At 38.3% G+C, this 18,829-nt stretch overlaps 3 protein-coding genes across 5 annotated transcripts; 2 read left to right on the top strand and 1 right to left on the bottom strand.

Moving 5' to 3' along the window:
- Positions 1-70: 70 nt before the first annotated feature.
- On the top strand, positions 71-1,686 carry LOC140770057 (F-box protein At1g10110-like). Of its 2 annotated transcripts, XM_073111043.1 has the most exons (2): positions 71-1,292; positions 1,373-1,561. In XM_073111043.1, the coding sequence occupies exons 1-2, from the start codon at positions 248-250 to the stop codon at positions 1,414-1,416; spliced, it is 1,089 nt and encodes a 362-aa protein (XP_072967144.1). In that variant the 5' UTR covers positions 71-247; the 3' UTR covers positions 1,417-1,561. The 2 variants fall into 2 exon arrangements, with proteins under 2 accessions (XP_072967144.1, XP_072967143.1); XM_073111042.1 differs by having other exon boundaries at positions 71-1,686.
- Positions 1,687-4,209: 2,523 nt separating this feature from the next.
- On the top strand, positions 4,210-17,174 carry LOC140770056 (serine/threonine-protein kinase STY46-like). 2 transcript variants are annotated; one of them, XM_073111040.1, is made up of 16 exons: positions 4,210-4,589; positions 5,161-5,275; positions 5,940-6,031; positions 6,536-6,652; positions 8,234-8,288; positions 9,594-9,704; positions 11,024-11,074; positions 12,353-12,534; positions 12,633-12,740; positions 14,038-14,111; positions 14,237-14,412; positions 15,159-15,254; positions 16,196-16,276; positions 16,379-16,432; positions 16,664-16,798; positions 16,886-17,174. In XM_073111040.1, the coding sequence occupies exons 1-16, from the start codon at positions 4,396-4,398 to the stop codon at positions 16,961-16,963; spliced, it is 1,719 nt and encodes a 572-aa protein (XP_072967141.1). In that variant the 5' UTR covers positions 4,210-4,395; the 3' UTR covers positions 16,964-17,174. The 2 variants fall into 2 exon arrangements, with proteins under 2 accessions (XP_072967141.1, XP_072967142.1); XM_073111041.1 differs by lacking the exon at positions 12,633-12,740.
- Positions 17,175-17,454: 280 nt separating this feature from the next.
- On the bottom strand, positions 17,455-18,630 carry LOC140770652 (uncharacterized). The gene has a single exon (XM_073111905.1). It carries the CDS (start codon positions 18,628-18,630, stop codon positions 17,455-17,457), a length of 1,176 nt encoding a protein of 391 aa, XP_072968006.1.
- Positions 18,631-18,829: the final 199 nt, after the last annotated feature.

Raw genomic sequence — 18,829 nt, 5'->3', positions numbered from 1 at the left:
AGGACTTTCATGTTCTTCCATTATGGCGGTAAAATTTCGAAAAGAGCTTTTTAAAATTGACAGCGAAACCGTGCCTCGAGATTCCCAAAATCCTAACCGTCTATGCTGACCTGTCCACCTCTACCCCACCCGAAACGGTTTCCATCTGAGCTGTCGAAAACTACCACTTCCTTCTCCTATATAAATACTCACTCTTCTCCACTCTCTGCTTCCCCCTTCCATTTCTCCTCCTCCTCCTCCTCCTCCGATGGCGGAAGATTCTTCTTCTCTAACGGCGGATGAATTTTCCTCTTCTCCTCCGCCTCCTCCTCCTCCTTCTCTAATGGCGGAGGTATCCAAATCCACGTGGTCCTCCCTCCCCTTCGAGCTCACCACCGCCATCTTCTCCTACATCACCCACGTCTCCACCTTCCTCCATGCCCGATTCGCCTGCAAATCCTGGGAATCGGCCTTCCCGCTCTCCGAAAGCCGCCTCCCTCCTCAACCCCCTCTCCTAATGCTTGCCTTCTTGCCCTCCACCAACACCCGCCCCTTCTACAACCTCGCCAGCGGCTCCTGCCAACAGCTTCCTCTCCAGCCCAACAACCCGGACCAGCATTGCTTCGGCGTTTCCCACGGCTGGCTCTTCCTCCTCGCCATTTCCCCCGCCGTCTCCCTCTACAACCCGTTCACCCGTGAGGTCATCCATCTCCCCCCGATCGACACCATCTCAAGCGATCTCGTCTCTCACCAGAAAGCCCTCAACGCCGAGTACGTGATCCAGCTCGACCTCCCCGTCCAGAAGAGCGGGATCCCTCGCAAGGGCCTCATCCGCGCGGCGATCCTCTCCTCCGATCCGGCATCTGATCCGGACTTCGTCGCCTTCGTCGTCATCGAAGCGATGGTGAAGCGCTTCTTCTGCTGCCGGAAGAACGATAAGGTGTGGACTCCGGCAGCCGTGCCCCACCCCCTCTTCGCCTGCACCGATCTCGCCTACTCCAGAGTCAAGAGGCGGATCTTCGCCGTGAACAACACCAACTCCCACCTCGTCACCTTCGACATCGGGCCCCTGGGGGCCATAGCGGCGTCGGCGGCGGAGATCTCTAACCTGCCGAAGTCGCAGGCGACCTACCTCGTCGAGACCAATAACGGCGGCCTGCTGGCGATCACGAGGCACGAGAAGCTGAACGCGATCAGCACCCGGCTCTGGCGCTTCCTCGTCTTCTTCCTCGATCTCTCCGGCGGGACGGCGATGACGTTGAAGCCGACTTACGTCACCAGCATGCCGTACCACGCCTTGTTCGTGGGGAGAGGTCAGACTGTTTGCATCGACTGTAGAATTTTCTCGGAATTTAAACCTAATTGCATTTACTTTGTTCACGAATACTACAAGACGGTGAAGGATACGCGAAGCATTATTGGGGAAACTGTGAGTAGATACAGCTTGGGGGAGAGGAAAGTGGAGAAGACCTACGATTTGGATGCGCTTGGGCCGCCCATTAGCTACATCTTTCGGATGTTAGCACCGGCGAGGTGGGTTTCGCCCAATTTGAAGAAATGTGAGGGCTGACTGCTGAGAGAGAAAAGATTGGATGGGGGCGAAAATATACATTTATCATTTGCATGCATGCTTGGTTTTAGTTTCCTTCTACTCTGTTCACATGATTTCAGATCATTGAGTATGATCGATGAAGCCAGAATATAATAACTGTGGACGAAAATTTTCAAAGTTTGCACTTGCTTTTGGGTGCCTTTATAATGGGGGATTGGGGATGTCATTTATTTAAAATATCACGGAATTAAAGGGTAGAGACTAGAGACTAAAGTGAGCAAAATCCGAGGCCCATAAGACCCTAATTGGACCCCCAACTTCAAAGTCTTGGATTGATTTCTTTGTTGGACCATTCACATTCGTAAATGTTTGGTGAGCCCAATTACCATATACTTCTATAGCCTAATTTATGTAGTGTGCATGGGCTGGCTCCTGCGGGTTCGATTTGAACGTGCCACCTTATCGATTGCATTCATCCGATAAATTTAATAGTGCTCAAGTTTTCTCGAGATCATGTTTTCAGACAATTTTAGCTATCAAAGACGTGCTAATGGACGAGTCCGCATGCAGAGCTGTATATATATGCGGGATGGAATATATATATATATATATATATATATATATACAGCAAAGAGGAGCGATTAATATATGATTAAAGGATTAATATGGTGTAGGTCAAAAGAGGACCTCAGGAACTCATATAATGCCACCCATCTTCAACTTATTGAAAAAGCTTTAAATTTAAAGAGGATAAGATGAGAGTATCAACCATTATTAAATAGTATACCTATCTCTATCATCAGGTCAACCATTATTAAAAGAAAATACATCTTGTTCAGGTTATTTACATTTGATTATGCTACAAGTAACTACTATCTTAGTGGGAATAACAATAATAATAAATAATATAGAGATAAACCAAAATATTCTTTGACATGCAAACTCTATATGCATCATTATCGATAGAATTATGGATCATCCAAAAAGAAAAAAAGAGAGATAGAAGAAGCTAGATGTAATTGCAGGTTGATTTGATATCTCCAATTGAAAAGAAAAGATCATACACATCCTCATAACGCGTATTCTAGAACAATAATTCTCTCTCTGATCTTCTTGAAAAGGATGCTTTATAAATATAACAGCTCGATGAGCATAGAATATGCGCATAATATTCTGATTACCTAACGATTGCTTGGTCTGATTATTACTTAGTATTTTCGTGCAACATGCTTTCTGAATACATTAATTGAAAATTTATTATTATTTTTTTAAAAAGAAAGCCTGAGGCTAGAAATTTGGGGTTATATATAAAGAGTAGCAACTTAGTGTATCCTGTATAACAAAGAGCAGTCCATAGCATTTTGCCATGTACCCAGATAGTACAAAGTTCTTCCAATCGAGGATGTAAAATATCTGTGAAGGGTGACCTTTTTTTTATATATATATATTTAGGGTGACGTTTAATTTAGCTTAGAAGGTAGTTCGACCCATGTTTTATATTTATCTATTGACTAATAAAAAGTCCCAACTTACAATAATTCGACCGTTGCTTGTTCCTAGATGTTTGAAAAAAAAAATATCTATGATGCTTTTGAAATACCACTACCTTATAGCGCAACAGTAGTAGTTTATGTTATTTGCTTTGGTTTATTGTAACTCCTTATTGATCTATTTGTGATTCAATTTTTAAAAAGATTGACCCCATATATTTAATTTATGTAGGGGGCTGAGATTGCTAGCTTTATATCTAACTTGAAGGAGGTGTAAAACTAGCTTTATTTGAGCGAGATGGCCCGGCTTGGCTCAGCTCAATAGGTATTTTTAATCTAATTTGAGCCTGGCTTGAATTTAATTGGAACTAAAAAGGAGCTCCACTCCGCTCAACTCCGATCTAACTCAGCCTAACAGCTCATTAGATGGTTGGTGGTAAAGATGGATTTCACTAGTCGAGCTTACTAGGGGTTTGAAGATGTGTAAACGAGCTGAGCTTAAGCAGTGGAGATGATTTTTACGATGATGGGTGATCGGTAGAGATAGTTACTGATTGAAGAGTCGGTATTTATTAAGGAACAAGGTGAATTTGGCTTAAAAGAAGATGACGACGACTACAAGGAAAGCATTTGCTATTATAAATAGGAAGCTATAGCTAGCCTTCTAGAAGATAAATCAGAATACGGTGAAATCGACAACCAAGAGAACCACAACATTCTATTGTCGCCATAGGAGCTCATTAGCGACTAAAGACAACCTAAAGCATCGATCAATATCCATAGCATTTGTGAACAAAAAATTAAAACACTAAAAAGGAGAGAAAGAAGATTGAAAAGGATCCGCACCACTTGGTGGATAAATCTACGGAACAAGTGATGTGATGCTACTAACGAGGAAAGGGGGTGATGGCGACGATGAAGAAAATAAGTTAAGAAGATGATAAATAGATATAGAAAATGAGAGGGAATCAAAGAATTATCATAGTATTTTAGTAACTTGGTTAATTTTAGTTGATTAAAATAATATCAGGGTGTTAAAAGGTGACAGAGAGATTGTTTACACTAATGTTAAAGACAAAAGTATAAATCATAAAATATATAAAATATTGGATGTGATTTGAAAAAATTTATAAAATAAATAAAAGATTGTTAACCGATATTTAACAAACGAAACCAACTTCTCACGCTTCCCCTCGCCGTCTCCTCTTTTATCACTTTCAAATTTCTCCGTCTTCCTCCGCTTCTATCTCTTTCCTATTCTGGGCTTCTTCTTCCTCTCCTAGACCTCTCCTTCGTCTTCGAGTCGTTAACCGATTAGACCTCTTCTCTCTTTCGTCTCGTCGTCTTCTACTTTTTCTTCGAGCGGGTTCGTTAATGGAGATGGAGGAGGCCACGGAGAGCTGCGTTAGCCGCGCGATGGACGTGACGCAGGGACACCAGGAGCAGCATCGCTGGCTGGATGTCTGCAACGAGGTCCTTCGCCGCCTCAGGGACGCCAAGATTCCGGAGGCGTCAGCGAGCACCTTCGGGGACGAGCTCTGGGATCATTTCCATCGCCTTCCCGCGCGGTAGATTTCCTGTTTCCTTCTTGTGTCTGCGATCGTGGTATGGTAGATGCTTCTGTAACCATCTTGTTGTACATGTTGTTAAGATTTTCATGAAAAATAAGGCAACTTGGTTATTGGAATTCAGGTCAACGGATAAAAGAGACTTTTTTTTTTTGGCGTGGGTGGGGTTGGTACTTTCAATTTAGGGGTTTCTATCTTTCTGATCGAGTTTCTTGACGAGTGTTCACTATGTGCATTTATCATCTTGTTCCCCGATGGATACCATCTTTCTGTGATGTGTTTCTTAGATTATTGATGGGTATTTGCATTTCTCCATCTGTTGGTGTTGTTTAGAGAGGTGCAGGAAAGAAGAAGCAACCTGGTAATTGGAATTCTAATCAATAAATATAAAACTTCGTTGTCTTGGTTTTCCAATACTTTGATTTTATTTCTTATGATTGAGCTTCCTGACCACATGATTGGGTGGAGTGAGTTTCTTTTGTTGGATACATTCATTTGACCATTTCTCATTTAGTTCTTCTGACGTCTATCATCTTTCCTTGATATGATTGTCACATTGTTGATGCTGTAGATATGCATTAGACGTGAATGTTGAGAGAGCGGAAGATGTTTTAATGCACAAGAAGTTGTTTGAGCAGGCCAAAGCTTCTGCAAATCAGACTGCTTTTGCAGTGCGAGTTGTTCAGGTAGAGTTCTTATAAAGAATAATATGTCAGTGTTGGCCTACTTCGTTGTTATCCTCTGAAACAAATTGGTATCAGTTGAACTAATTGGTTCCTCAATTTGGCTTGAAGCTAGGGCCCTACAAGCTCTTGTCCTAGTCATCCTCAACTGCAGTATAGACTTTAAGCTAGTCTATTTTCTCTAATGTTTGAGACTGGTATCAGTTGAACAAGAGCTTGTACTGCTCAACGTATCAACAATCCAAATTTAAATACCATATTGTTCAACTGACTTTAGCCAATGTAATATCAGTTCTTTTTTCCAATGTTTGAGATAATAAGGTACTTGGTTTGATAGTTTCTTCTTCTCTTAGGAAGATCCTTTTCTATCTCAGTGTTTAGAAGAACTGATGCTTAAATAATAACATTTCATGTATAAAGAGCAAATGCATTTTTTCTTCAGTCTTAGATTTTTTTTTTCTTTCTGTGTGTATAGTGTATACACTTTGAGTTATTTTTTGGGCTTTTCATTCTCACAAAGTTATATAACTATTGGTTCTAGTCCTATTTTGAATCTTCAACTTCTCTTATCCATTTTGTTCTTCTGCTGAAGTAACTCAACCATAGACTACTACAAGCTGACAATTGTACACGCGGTTTCTTTTCTCATTGTAAAATTCTTCTTCAGATATCTCCACTACGTGAAGCACTCCAGAGTGATTCTTCCTATTCAGAGACACTCGTGGAGGAAGTTTCTTCTACTGAAACAAGCAGACAAAGGTGCACCTGCTTCTTCTTTTTGTCATTTAAATGTTGTTTCTTTTTGTTTTGGTTCTTGTTATCTGACCTTACACGTCTCTTTTTTTTTGATAAATTTGTATATTGGCTCCTTTTTTTCAGGTTTATTTGCAAAAGACCAGTTGTCATTGTTAGGTCATAAGGCATAATTTTAGTGTATTATATTATAGTACTGAGATCCTTCTTTGACGTTTGAAAATCCATATGGAATGCATTTTGATACAGAAATAAAATATACCAAGAATATCCTTGTTAGTGGAGAATAGGGTCTGTTTGGAAATTCCGAGGAAATCAGGGGATGATTCGGAAATATCTAACTTCTGGAGGTTTTCTCCAATAAGGTTAACTATTGGTGTTATATGCAAACAACCTTTTCTAAACTAGCATATTTTTGCTCTCCATTCGCCTTCTCATGTATGTCTATTACTCTATTTATTCTCTATCTACTACTTGCCGTTTTTTTTATAATGCTCTCTTTTTTATCAGCATTCACCCACCTCCTGCTTTTGGTTCATCTGTAAATCTTGAGGCTCTTGCCTTGGAAGCTAGCAAGTGTCATGTTCAAGATGATAGCAACCCGGGTTCTGTTCAACATCTTGCCAGGTTATTCTTGATTCGTAGTTCTCTTCATATTTTAAATTTGTTATTGCCTACAAGTTTCATACGATGGTCCATGGCATTATCTTAAAAGGGCCATTAGATGATAACAGTGCTGTATGTTTAGAATGATATCTGATATTAAAACTGCATGATTAAAGTACAAATATTAGATTCAGTTAGCATTCTTTTAAGTATCTATAAAAGTGCTACCTTTTCCTGAGAACTGACTTCAGTGTAATCAGATTTATATCATTTTTTTTCCTTAAAATACTATCTGTCTTCACTTAATTCTCATTTTCCTATTTATTTTCTCACGTACTTCTTTTACTAACACTGTAAAGTTGATGAAGTTTGCCATCTTATCCAGGGATTTCTTTTTGTCCCTCTCTTTTTCTTTATTGAAGTTATTTTGTGGAAAAATGAGATTTCTTCTTTTAGTTTGGATCTTTCATCTATGTCCTTTTCTTTTCTGAAACTCTTAAGAGTTGCAAAGTGAAACTACACTTTACAGAAAAGATATGCACATAGCAAATAATACCTCTCAACATGAAGGGAGACAAGGTTTATTTAGTATTTATGTTACATTTAACATTCAATCTTTAACTGGTTAACATAGATTAGGTATCCGTGGGCTGCATTTGAACTTAGCAGGCTAGAAGCTCAATTAAAAGTAACATATTTTTCTTTGTAGTGAACATATAAATTCTATGAGTAGAATGTTGACCCTTCAAATAGAGTTAGCCGAAAGAGGTTGGGTTGTGGGAGTATATTACAATCTAAAAATCGGAATCATGATCAGTCATATACCTCAATACATTTGAGATACATGAAGTCTTAATTAATAATTTTTTCAGGTCCAAAGTGACAAGAATTTAATTATGAATATCTAACTCCAATAATTATAATCCAGTAATAAGGAAAATACTAAATGTTATCACTAATGTGTCTCTAATCAAACTAAATTAACAAATTGTTTAAAATATAAAGACCGATTGAGACAATTTGTTAGCTTTGTCACTTGCCATCATAGTGATTTATTTTGTTAAACTTGCCCATGGACTCCTACTTCTTCAGTGGGTGGATTTCTTCTTCTTTTCTTCATCATGGCTTAGTCATATATGCCTATTTTTATTTTAGCTTGAAGTTGATGTGGATTTTGAATCCGAGAGGCTTTTGCTTTGTCCTTATCATCTCCCTTTCTTCATCTGTCACATAGAATATTTGAGTATAGGGTAATGCTATGCCTACAACCACTTTATAAACATTCTACTAACAAGATGATGTGGCAACTTATTAGCCTTTCATATTTCTCACTTTTTTTTTCTCCCTCTCACAATGATCTCTATCAACAACTGGATGGTGCCAATCTGCATAGTTTTAGAGTGTATGTAAAGTGTTTGTGGGTAAGACTTTCTTCTTGAGTATAATTACCATTATCTTAATTTCTATGATGCATCTTCTTACTTAATATTTTCTTGTCTACAAATTGGATACTAAAATTATTGTCTCTTTTTTTTTTCATTGTTGATAAGGCATGTACCTAAATAAAAAGAGTATTTAGAGTGAATTTTGATGATCTTGCAGGTCTATGCACGAAATCACTTTTTCTTCAAAAGACAAGCCAAAACTTCTTTACAAGGTACACCTACATGTTTCAAATTTAGGGACCGCACTTAATATCTTTTAAAGAATCTTTCCAGATTGAAACTCTTATTTCATAGAAAAAATTGTTCTAAGCAGGAGATGAGCAATTATGTACAGTTAAATTAAAAGATTACTCTGTGATAGAGGACTGTCATGCCAGTGGCACGAGGTGTGTCAACCTTGGCTCGGCATGGTATGTATAGTTGGCATGTGCCTTGCCGAGCAACGACACTAAGAATAGTCTTGAATACCAAAACATAACTTATAAACCTTTATAGGGCTTTATAATATGTTTATGGGTTAAATCAAAATCCTTTAACACTATATATTAGTTCTACATATGCAATTAGATTCTAATCTCATAATTTTTTCCCAAATTTTTCTCATGATTTTTCTCGAATCAAGGGGAAAGTTGAAGTTTCCCTTGATTTCTAAAATTTGAAGTATAATTTACATAGATTAAGAATCAAATGTAAAGAGATATCATAAGTGATGAAAGTGACCCCAAATTTGTTTTTTTTTAAAGTAATATATGTCAATTCTAGTGGCACATGTCAACGAGTGGCGATAAAGGAGTGTTGACTGAAGTGAGTTGGATAATGGTAAAGTTCACCTTGTACTGTAGCCTCCTAGGAGGAAGAAAAGGAAATAATCTAGAGCAGAAAACAAAAGGATGAAACTATGTAAGGAATTGGTTGAGATACAAGAATACTTTGTCACAGCATTTGCAGCAACAATAGGTGATATATGAGAGTAAGAAGTTACCATAATCTAGATTTGCAGCAGCAGCACATCAGCACTACTGTTTCAGTTGATCCAGTGGTAGACGGCAATAGAAGAGGGGGAAAAGAGGGAAAGATATCAAAACCATAGAGGAAGTGGAACAGCAAGAGGAAGATGATTCTTTGCAGTAGAGGTTGGAGGAGAGGAAAAGGAGGGGAAAACCTGATGGTATAGAGGGAAGGAGAAGGGATAAAAGATGGCTGAGGCGTACAACCTAAGTAAAGCACTCTTATGGACAGTAGGATAGAAAGGAAGGTGTTTCCTCCCCAGGCTCTTTAAAATATTCTCGTCAATAAAGCACTCTTGTGCCTTTGCCAAGTTTCTAGGTAACTGTACCTCTAAATGGTGCTTCGGAAGTTGTTCAGCTTTAAATAAGTACTATTGCTAGCAAGTAAATCTAGACTGTGTTGACTAAAATGTCTAATGAAGTTACTATAGTTTGTTATTTTTTTTTCTTGTTCTCTTGTCTTGCTTCATAAACTTGCTTTGTGGTAATACAGTTATCCAATATTTCCAGCTGACTTCTCTGCTTGGCGAACTTGGCCTTAACATCTGGGAAGCAAATATATTTTCCACAAACGATGGCTATTCGTTAGATGTTTTTGTTGTTGATGGCTGGCGTTGTGAGGTATTCTACTATTCTCCATGTCCTTGCATTATTTTTTATTGAGATAGTGAACTTGGGAATTGGGACTGTTTAATTTTCTCCTAACATGCATTGTTGCTTTTTTGTTATGGATCTGACATTCTCTCCTCCGTAAGCATGTCCTAGATGATATGCCTCTTGCATTCTTATGGTATGCACTTCCACATGAAACATCGGAATGGGCCATGCAAGCAAGGTTGAATATTGGTGTGGTGCCATCTTAAACTTGCTCGATATTAGGTAGTAAGGCCAACAGATGTTGAAATTTCTGTTTACTTGAAGAAGATGAAATGAAGAATGACTTTCATTTGCACATAATATTCAACCTCTCACTAACCAGTAACCATAAATGTATTAATTGGATAAACGGATGCTATTGAAGCTTCTGTCGACTCGTAGAATCAGAGAATATTCGTGACTGTCAGTACTTCATAGTTAGAGCAGAACAAGTTCTATGCATGTCTTCGAAGATGAGGAAAGTAAATTCATATTTTTAAGATTAGCAGGACTTTTGACTCTTCCAGAATCTTCTGACAGAATGGTGCTTGAATCTTTCTCATTTACTGGGAAAGCAGAAACTGATTAAAATTTAAAAGAAAAAAGATCTGTCCAAACAGTGCTCTCCATTTTGTAAGATCCACGAACATGAACAAACATAGTGGAATGTTTTCCTTAAATAGTAGAATAAATAGAAATGCTCTTTCTTGTACGTTAAGTTCTTAAATGAATAATTGTTCTTTTACTAGTCTGCATGTTGGATTCCTTTTAAGCTCCTTTTCTCCACCTGTAGCCATTTCTGCCTTCAACTATTACTTTGACCGGAGTGAGTTAGGATTTAGGAATTTAATTAAATTTCTTTTCCATCTTTATAACCTCAAAAACCAAGTCAGTGATTGTTGAATAGAGGAATCTTTGATGATCCCTTTCACTTTTTCTTGATCTTTAAACACACTTCAATTCAAGTACCTTAGAAATTATAAACATTTTTTCTTGGTTCTGCACAATCTTGATTTTTTAATGTAATTTGTTATACATCTTAATCCCTTGTTTTTCATTCATATCCTAATTGTTATTTGTCTTCCATAAGGCAAATATGTGCATTTGTAATAATAGACCATTTTCCTGCTACTTCTATAATAATTACTTTTTATCTATGTTGAGTAGAATGGCTAAACAGTTTTGCTTGTCAAGTTAGGCGCTTCAAAGTACTATTACTGGGTAGTAGTTAGGAGTCAGGAGTTAATTTGTATATTATTCTTTAGTTCATTCTGGAAGCATCATAACTACTATATCCATTGTAGGAAACTGAGCAGCTTAAGGAAGAATTAAAGAAGGGAATTCAAAAGATTGAGGTAACTTTCTCCCTCATGTTCAATTTTTCTTCATTAACTCCTGGGTTGGTTATCCATTTACTTCCTATGCTAATTAGAGTGACAAGCAAATCAAATGATTCATTTAGTATGCTGATAAGTTTCAGGGAAGTGGGCCATTACTTTTGGTCATTTTAAAACCTTTTTTCTTTATTCCTTTTTGCCTTTGGTTTTTTGGATATTATCTAAGCCAAAGCACCTTAAGGGTCTTTGATGAGGGTCTATGGAGATTATGTTCATGTATAATTTTTAGATGCTTCAATGCCAACTTAGAAGAGAGGGCTACCACACAGTGCTTCGATGGGCAAGGGAGAATTGCCTTCCTAAAATCATGGAATTTGACTTAATATCTTGCCCTCTATATTACTTTTTAATGTTTACACATTTCAATTTTGGTTTAGTTATGAAGGACAAGAAAGTAGCAGACATATTAGAATTCCCAATATTCATACCATTCAAAATCCAACTTTTTCATACCAGAATGTTGGAAGAATTCCTACCATCAAGCAATTGAAATCCTAATTGAACTACCATAATAGCAGTTACTCAGCAATTGGAGAGAAACACGATCTCCTTTCCTCTAAAGAACTGTTTAAGATTCTCCAAGGTAAGTCCTGTCCAAAATAAGAAGAAGCAGCTTTGTAATTTCATGCTCACTGTGATATTTATTCCAGATTGGCACTCAAAATTTGCATAGTAAGAAACAAGTTGACTATGCTCCACATGCTTCTAGGATTCAATCCTTTATCAAATGTAACTGACGTTTTGCCATTTCACTTATCCTGACCTGAAAAGGTTGAATAAGGTTTTTGAAGATAGCATCACAAGCCCAAGTAATTTAGGGCTTGTTTAGTTTGAGGCTAAACCCCGAACTTAATTAGTTAATTTCATTTTTTAGTATTGATTTTTTTAAGAGTAAATTTGATTAGGTATAAAAAAGAAAAAAAAATATTTGATTACTGAACCAGTCAGGGACCCTCCCTGAACTCAAACTAAATGGGCCCTTAGTTTCTTAGAGAGGAAGAAAAAAATAGATGGAACTTGTTTCTTTAGGCAGAAAAATTATTCAGCACATAATCATGTTTCTGTCTTTTGCTTCTTTTCCACCATAAAAGCCTCTTCAGTTGAGGCCTTCATTGCTTTCAGCCTCTGATTCAATCTGATATATTTGTTAATATTCTTCTAGCTCTGTCTTGAAAATTTCTTGATCTACTTCAAACAAAGCAATGAGTTTCTACTTTTAATTGAAATTCTATCCAGGCACAAGTTGAGTCAATTTCTAATGTTTGGTCTCCTATGGCGGAAAATATGCAAGTTGGTGATAGTCTACTCGTACCAGCTGACCATGTCAAAATACCTACAGATGGAACTGATGTATGGGAACTTGATGTCAAGCTACTAAGTGTTGACAAAAAATTAGCATCTGGATCATATGGTGATGTGTAAGTGTTACCTGTTACCTATCATGGAAGACTCTTACTCTAATCAAAGATTATGCTTTTTTATCATCTCATTAATTATTAGTTTTATCTCTTCTCAGTTATCATGGTACATACTGTAGTCAAGATGTCGCCGTTAAAGTGCTCAATCCTGAGCGTATAAATCTGGATATGCAACAAGAATTTGCTCAGGAAGTATATATTATGAGGTTGTTGGCTTAGCATAATCTATTCTTCTTGTCTCCATTTTATGGGCTATAATTGAGGAGTTACTGTTCCTGTTATGAATAGAGAATAACTCTTTTTCATTAAGAAAAGATAGATATACATACACAACATCATACATGTGATATAATAATCCTCAGGTATATAATAAGAACATATATATATATCATCACTACCCCCTCAAATTGAAGGTGGATCAAACACACAGAGTTTGTTAGTAAGACACAAGATGAGGACTATGATTTGACTTGGTGAAAAAGATAAGCTATCTACTTATTAGAAGGTATATGAGGAAGACAAGTTAGATATTGATACTGAACAAAATAAGCATTCACCTTAATACGCTTGGTCCACTCATGAAATACAGGGTTGCTTGCATTAGGTATATAAATCTTATTGTCATAATAAAGAACAGTAGACTGCAAGAATTGACACACCCATGTCACCCAATTAATCATACAATGTGCTAATCATAACAATGCTTTTATGCACCCTATAGAAAACTAACATTTGATGTTTTTGCTATATTCTTTCAGAATTTTGAGTTCTTTGTTTAGTGTTGTCACTTTTGGTATAAATGTTTCTGGAACTATAATTTGAACTACTATGGACTCATCAGATGTTGCCAGATTTTCATCAGAAGTACAGAATGACAATGGTTATAATTTATTTTGAAATGGATGGTTATTTTGCACAAATGATGTATTATTTATTTCATACATATATGGATCATTCAACAGAATTCCCTTACACTTCACATCTATGTAGTGCTAGCATATTTACCTCTGAGCTTGTTAAGTACATCTTATTGGTGACATGTATATTTAACAGTGACTTATTCAGAGATATATCCTTTTGCAGAGTCAACTCCTTTCCTCGGGTAGTTAGGATTGTTGTAATACAAAATGCTAATAATACCTGTTTCTGGTTTGTCACCCCATTCAGTTGAAGAAGAAAACAAAAGGGAGAAAAACTATTTTGCAGTCTAGGACATCTCAATGGTTTGAACAATTCTATCTAGGATGTAGGTATAGGATGATAAAGTAAACACAAAACAGAAGTTAAAAAGCCATAGACAAGAGGATAAAGTTTTCTTACCCTTTTCAGATTCTTTAAATGTGAGAGTTTATAGCTTTTGAACTTATAAGTATGCTTTCAATGTTTTCTGATGTGAGGATCTAACTCCGACTGCCTTCATGGCAGGTAATCATCTTTCATTTTCTGAGAAGTTTCTCTTTCATCTCCCTTCTTTTATCTTTCACCTTATAATTGTGTGAGCAGGAAGGTTCGCCACAAGAATGTTGTGCAGTTTATTGGTGCATGTACGAAAACTCCAAGCTTATGTATTGTTACAGGTAGAATCCAAAATTTCGGGACCTGTGATGGTTAATTTAACATGCAAGTATTGGAATCTTGATAATCTTGTTTTGCTGGATTTCAGTTGAGAACTTATTCTCAATGATTTGTATATTGTTCCCAGAATATATGTCAGGAGGGAGTGTATATGACTACCTTCATAAGAAGAAACGTGTCTTCAACCTTCCCACTTTACTTAGAGTTGCACTTGATATATCAAAAGGAATGAACTTCTTGCACCAAAATAATATCATTCACCGGGACCTGAAATCTGCAAATCTTCTCATGGATGAAAAAGAGGCAAGTTAAATATACTATTTCTGTTAATATCCATCTAAAATAATCTTAGCAAGATGCACTGATACAATAGCTCTGTTGGTACAGCCCTGCTCTTGGTCGTTGCAATTGCAGTTCCAAAAGAACATTTGAGGTGACAAGTTGAATTGAAATATGTACTTACCTAGGGAAGCTCCTTGAAATTATAACACTAGATGCAGTATATACAATGTATCTATGTGTACCTTATAGAGTTAGAAGTCCAAGTGAAAATTTGGGATGACATACATATTTTGAAAGCTGTATATAACTGGCTTGTTTGCATGTGTCATCTTGCTTTGAGAGCAAGTGCCAGTTACTTCAGATGCCAAGGAAGATTTTGCTGGAGGTAACAGTCTAAAAGGAATTAGAAAATGAGTAGAGATGAATTATGTAAAGGACTTGGAGCTTGTAATGTCATATGCCAGAATAGTATTGACAAATGGCAGTAAATGGATAGGAAAATGCTTGCTATATTATTTATTTAGACTCTTCAGTCATCACAAGAGATGAGAAAAACCAGTTTCCATGTTGAATGGCTTGCTTCTTTCTCTAATTATTATGTTTACAATTGGCACTTTTATATGCTAGATTACTCATTTGGTTCCTCTCTATCTCTTTCCTGCATCTCAGCTGTCCTCCCTCCTTTTGCAACTATTGCATCCTTAGCTTTTCTTGAATTTGTTATTTCTCACATGCCTTTGACCTTGAATGAGCAAATCATCTCTCAGGTTGTTAAGGTTGCTGATTTTGGTGTTGCACGCGTTAAAGTTCAATCGGGGATTATGACAGCAGAAACTGGGACATATCGTTGGATGGCGCCTGAGGTATTACCTTACGCATCTATGCTTTGTATTATTGTTTATTTATAGTTTATATGTAAACTATTGACACTTATTTTATGTGCCTGTTTTCTGATGGAGGCTGTTGAATTTTATTGTCTTTGAGTAGATTGATGGGATGCAATGTAGATAATATATTTCAGTCCTCTCTGGTTCTTCAAATTATGGACTTCTAACTTGACCTTTGATATCCTTTCTGGTGCATGTATCTACTGATACATAATAATAAACTGAAATCGGTATATTTGAATTTAAAGCTATTTACAAATCTAGGTTAATTATCCTTCAAAAAGTAGATCTGAAAAGATGAGAATTATAGACATATTTGGTCCTATTTACCTTTAGCGAAGTGGTTTCCAACAATTGGACTAAAATTGCTAGAACAAGACAAAGGAGAAGGGATTTGTTCCCTTTCTTGATGACTGCAAGAAATTTTTGTATTGTGCCTCCTGAAATCGTGCATTTGAAGTATTAGATAAACAGTGAAGATTCACGAGTAAGTGAATATATTGTTGTTCTCTGATGTTGTTTATTCAAGTGAGACTGCTGACATATTCTGTGACTAGACACTGCTGGTAGAATGTATTTAGTTTTTCTGTTCTATCAGCCTCTGACACTTCTTGAATCTTTTGTATTTGAATACATTGATCAAGTTGACTTCTCTAGGCACTTTGGCTCAATTATGTATCTTAATTACTTTGCAGATGCAAATTTTGGCATCATGGTCCTTAATGCTTCTATAGAAATCCAATTATCCATAATTAGTTATATCAACTTAGAAAACAGACCTTTTCTTACTCTCGAGGGAATAAAGAAAATTTTCCTCTAACATACTCTATCTAGGCTCTAGCAACTTTGGCATTCTTCTATTTCATAAGTTTCTAGTGTAATATTTATTTTCACCTCAAACATGTGTCTGGCTGTAGGTCATAGAGCATAGACCCTATGATCAAAAGGCTGATGTTTTTAGCTTTGGAGTTTTGATGTGGGAGCTTCTTACAGGAAAGGTAATTTCAGCAAACTAATGATTATATATAATAGTCGCAAGGTGACTGTACCTTTCTGATAAGTTGATAATGCTTATATTTCTTTCTGCCTTGCAATACCAGGTTCCATATGAACATCTGACACCATTACAAGCAGCACTTGGTGTGGTTCAAAAGGTAAGCATCATGTCTGAATTTTGATACCCTAATACTGTAAATTAATTTTCTATAGCACTCTCTGGAAGAGATAATTCCATAGACTTGTGAGTTTTTGACAAGAGTGAGCATGCACCAGTAACCCTGTCTTTGCTTGATTTGGCAAATCTGTAAATTGTTACTTGAAGGACTTCTGTACTTTGGCGACATTGCTATCCATTAAAAGATTGTCTCCCTCTTCCTTCTCTACAGCGCTTGAGACCTACCATTCCGAAAAATACCCATCCTAAGATTGCTGAACTGCTTGAGAAATGCTGGCAGCACAACCCAACTCAAAGGCCAGAATTTTCTGAAATAATAGTGACCCTCCAGAATATTGCCAAGGAGGTTTGTCTCCAAGATTTTGTTTTTCTATTTATCTCCTGTCGGTTCCTTTCTGTGGCGATATACCATTCATATGATCAATCAAATTAGGTTGAAGCACAGCCTGGAGATGTTCACAAGGAAAAATCAACAGGAGGGTTTCTTTCGATTCTCAAGCGTGGCCATTGAAGTTGCAACGAGAGGTAGTAGTACATCACATTGCACAGGGTTTTACCTTATCATCTGTTTCATATTTTGTGTCGCAATTCTTTTGTCGACTTGAATTTTTACCATGTTTATTCTGTGTGAATTTGCCACCTTCAGGTTTCACCATTGTAATAGTTTGCATTCTCAAGTGTATGAAATCGCTGACAAGTTTATGAAACTCAATATTTTCCGCTAATCATTTTTCTGCCTTTATTTATTTTTTTTCTAAACAAAACTTGAACATTGTACTATTTTTATAAATCATAGATGAGTTGAAACAAATAAGAAATAAGAACATCTACGCAGAAAGCACTCTTTTGCTTTTCAATTGCAAAATTTCATTTTCTAGTATACGAAATGGAAACATTCATCAAGATCCCAACCAAGTAAGTAGCCCATGCATCCAATCAAAACAAGTAAAACTAAGCAATTACCTCTCAAAAATTCACAAAGAGAGTAGCGGTAATCATTACCTACATCATTTGTGCTAAGTTGGGGGAAACCCACCAGCACTGGCGCACGTCGCGACTGTAGTCTTTAAGCGGCAGCTTATCCAACCCATAGACCTTCGCCGGGCATTCCGTCGTCAAGCTATATCTCGCAACATTCTCGCTCTTCACCTTCTTCCCATTCACCTCCTTCTCGTACTCGAAGATGTAGTAGATGTGATTCCCATGGAACTCGGGGAATTCTCTCACGTCGATGCAAAGAGACTGCCCTACTCCGACGAACAAGGCGTAGTCTCCGATCCCTTGGACACGTTTCGCCGACGCTTGCGGGTTGTTCCGCTCGAGTTCGAGCCTGTAGACATTGAAGAAGGCGGCGTCGGGGGGAAAGCTGCCGGCGAGATCCCTGGTGACGATGAGCATATCCCCGGCCGGCGTCCCGACGAGGTAGGTGAGGTCGGATTCCGGAACCCCGGCGAGGGAGTAGGCCTTCACGACCGGCGACAAGTGGAAGTCGAAGACGATCATGCGGCGGTTGTCGGAGCTGATGGCGTACAGCAGCCGGTCTTGAGACTGGTGGTTGACGTCGCGGCAGACGAAATCCAGGAAGGGGTTACGTAGCGGGGTCCAAGATCTGGTCCTCCTTCGGCAGTAGAAGAATTGTTCGTTGAAATGAGCGAGGGAGATGAAGGCGACAAAGTTCGGATCATGGATGGGGTCGGAAGAGAGGACGGCTAATTTGACGACTTCTTTGCGTCCGACGTCGATGGTGGATTGGATTAGGAAGGCAGTTTGGGCGGTGCGCTGGGTGGAGAGGAATTGGCTGGGGATGGTGTCGAGATTGGGGAGGCGGATCTCGGCGCGTGTTATGGGGTTGAAGAGGGAGACAGTGGGGGAGAGGTCGAGGAGGAAGAGCCAGCCGCGGGAGGAGCCGAAGCAGTGGGCGTGGTAGGTGGTCTCCAAGGTGGGGAGTTGCCGGACGGTTAGGGCGGCGAGGTTGAAGTAAGGGCCGGTGTAGATGGTGCTCGGGAGCATCAATAATGGGGGCTGGAGAGGGAGGTGGACGGGGGGGGTGACGTCCTTGTACCACCGCTTGCAGGCGAGGCGGGTGCGGAGGTTGTCGAGGGCGTCGTGGTGGTGGTGGAGGACGATGGCGGCGACGAGCTCCTTGGGGAGGACGTACCAAGTACCTTTCTTGGTCATCTTTTCGAGATCTTCTTGTTTTCGTGGGGAGAAGACGAGGGAGGAGAGGAGGGTTTAAAAGGTTTATGAGAAGGAGATGACGTGGATAACGGCTTCTAACGAACTTTGGTGGGACGGTGGACAGCTTGGCGGGGAAGGGCAGTTGTGTGTTAAAATAGAATTTTGGAATCTTGAGGGGGTGAATCAGAAAATAAACTGC

Source organism: Typha angustifolia, chromosome 11, assembly GCF_048772165.1.
Source record: "Typha angustifolia cultivar Huaian chromosome 11, ASM4877216v1, whole genome shotgun sequence".
Classification (NCBI taxonomy): domain Eukaryota; kingdom Viridiplantae; phylum Streptophyta; class Magnoliopsida; order Poales; family Typhaceae; genus Typha; species Typha angustifolia.
The sequence above is the reverse complement of the archived record's forward strand: the minus strand, read 5'-3'. Positions and strand labels throughout refer to the sequence as shown.

Excerpts from the sequence above, each read along its gene's own strand:
- LOC140770652 (XM_073111905.1), bottom strand. The coding sequence starts at position 18,630 with ATGACCAAGAAAGGTACTTGGTACGTCCTCCCCAAGGAGCTCGTCGCC.
- LOC140770057 (XM_073111042.1), top strand. The coding sequence starts at position 248 with ATGGCGGAAGATTCTTCTTCTCTAACGGCGGATGAATTTTCCTCTTCT.
- LOC140770056 (XM_073111040.1), top strand. The coding sequence starts at position 4,396 with ATGGAGATGGAGGAGGCCACGGAGAGCTGCGTTAGCCGCGCGATGGAC. Across the intron at positions 12,535-12,632 it reads TCTGGATCATATGGTGATGT|TTATCATGGTACATACTGTA; the intron begins GTAAGTGTTACC and ends ATCTCTTCTCAG. Across the intron at positions 16,433-16,663 it reads CACTTGGTGTGGTTCAAAAG|CGCTTGAGACCTACCATTCC; the intron begins GTAAGCATCATG and ends CCTTCTCTACAG.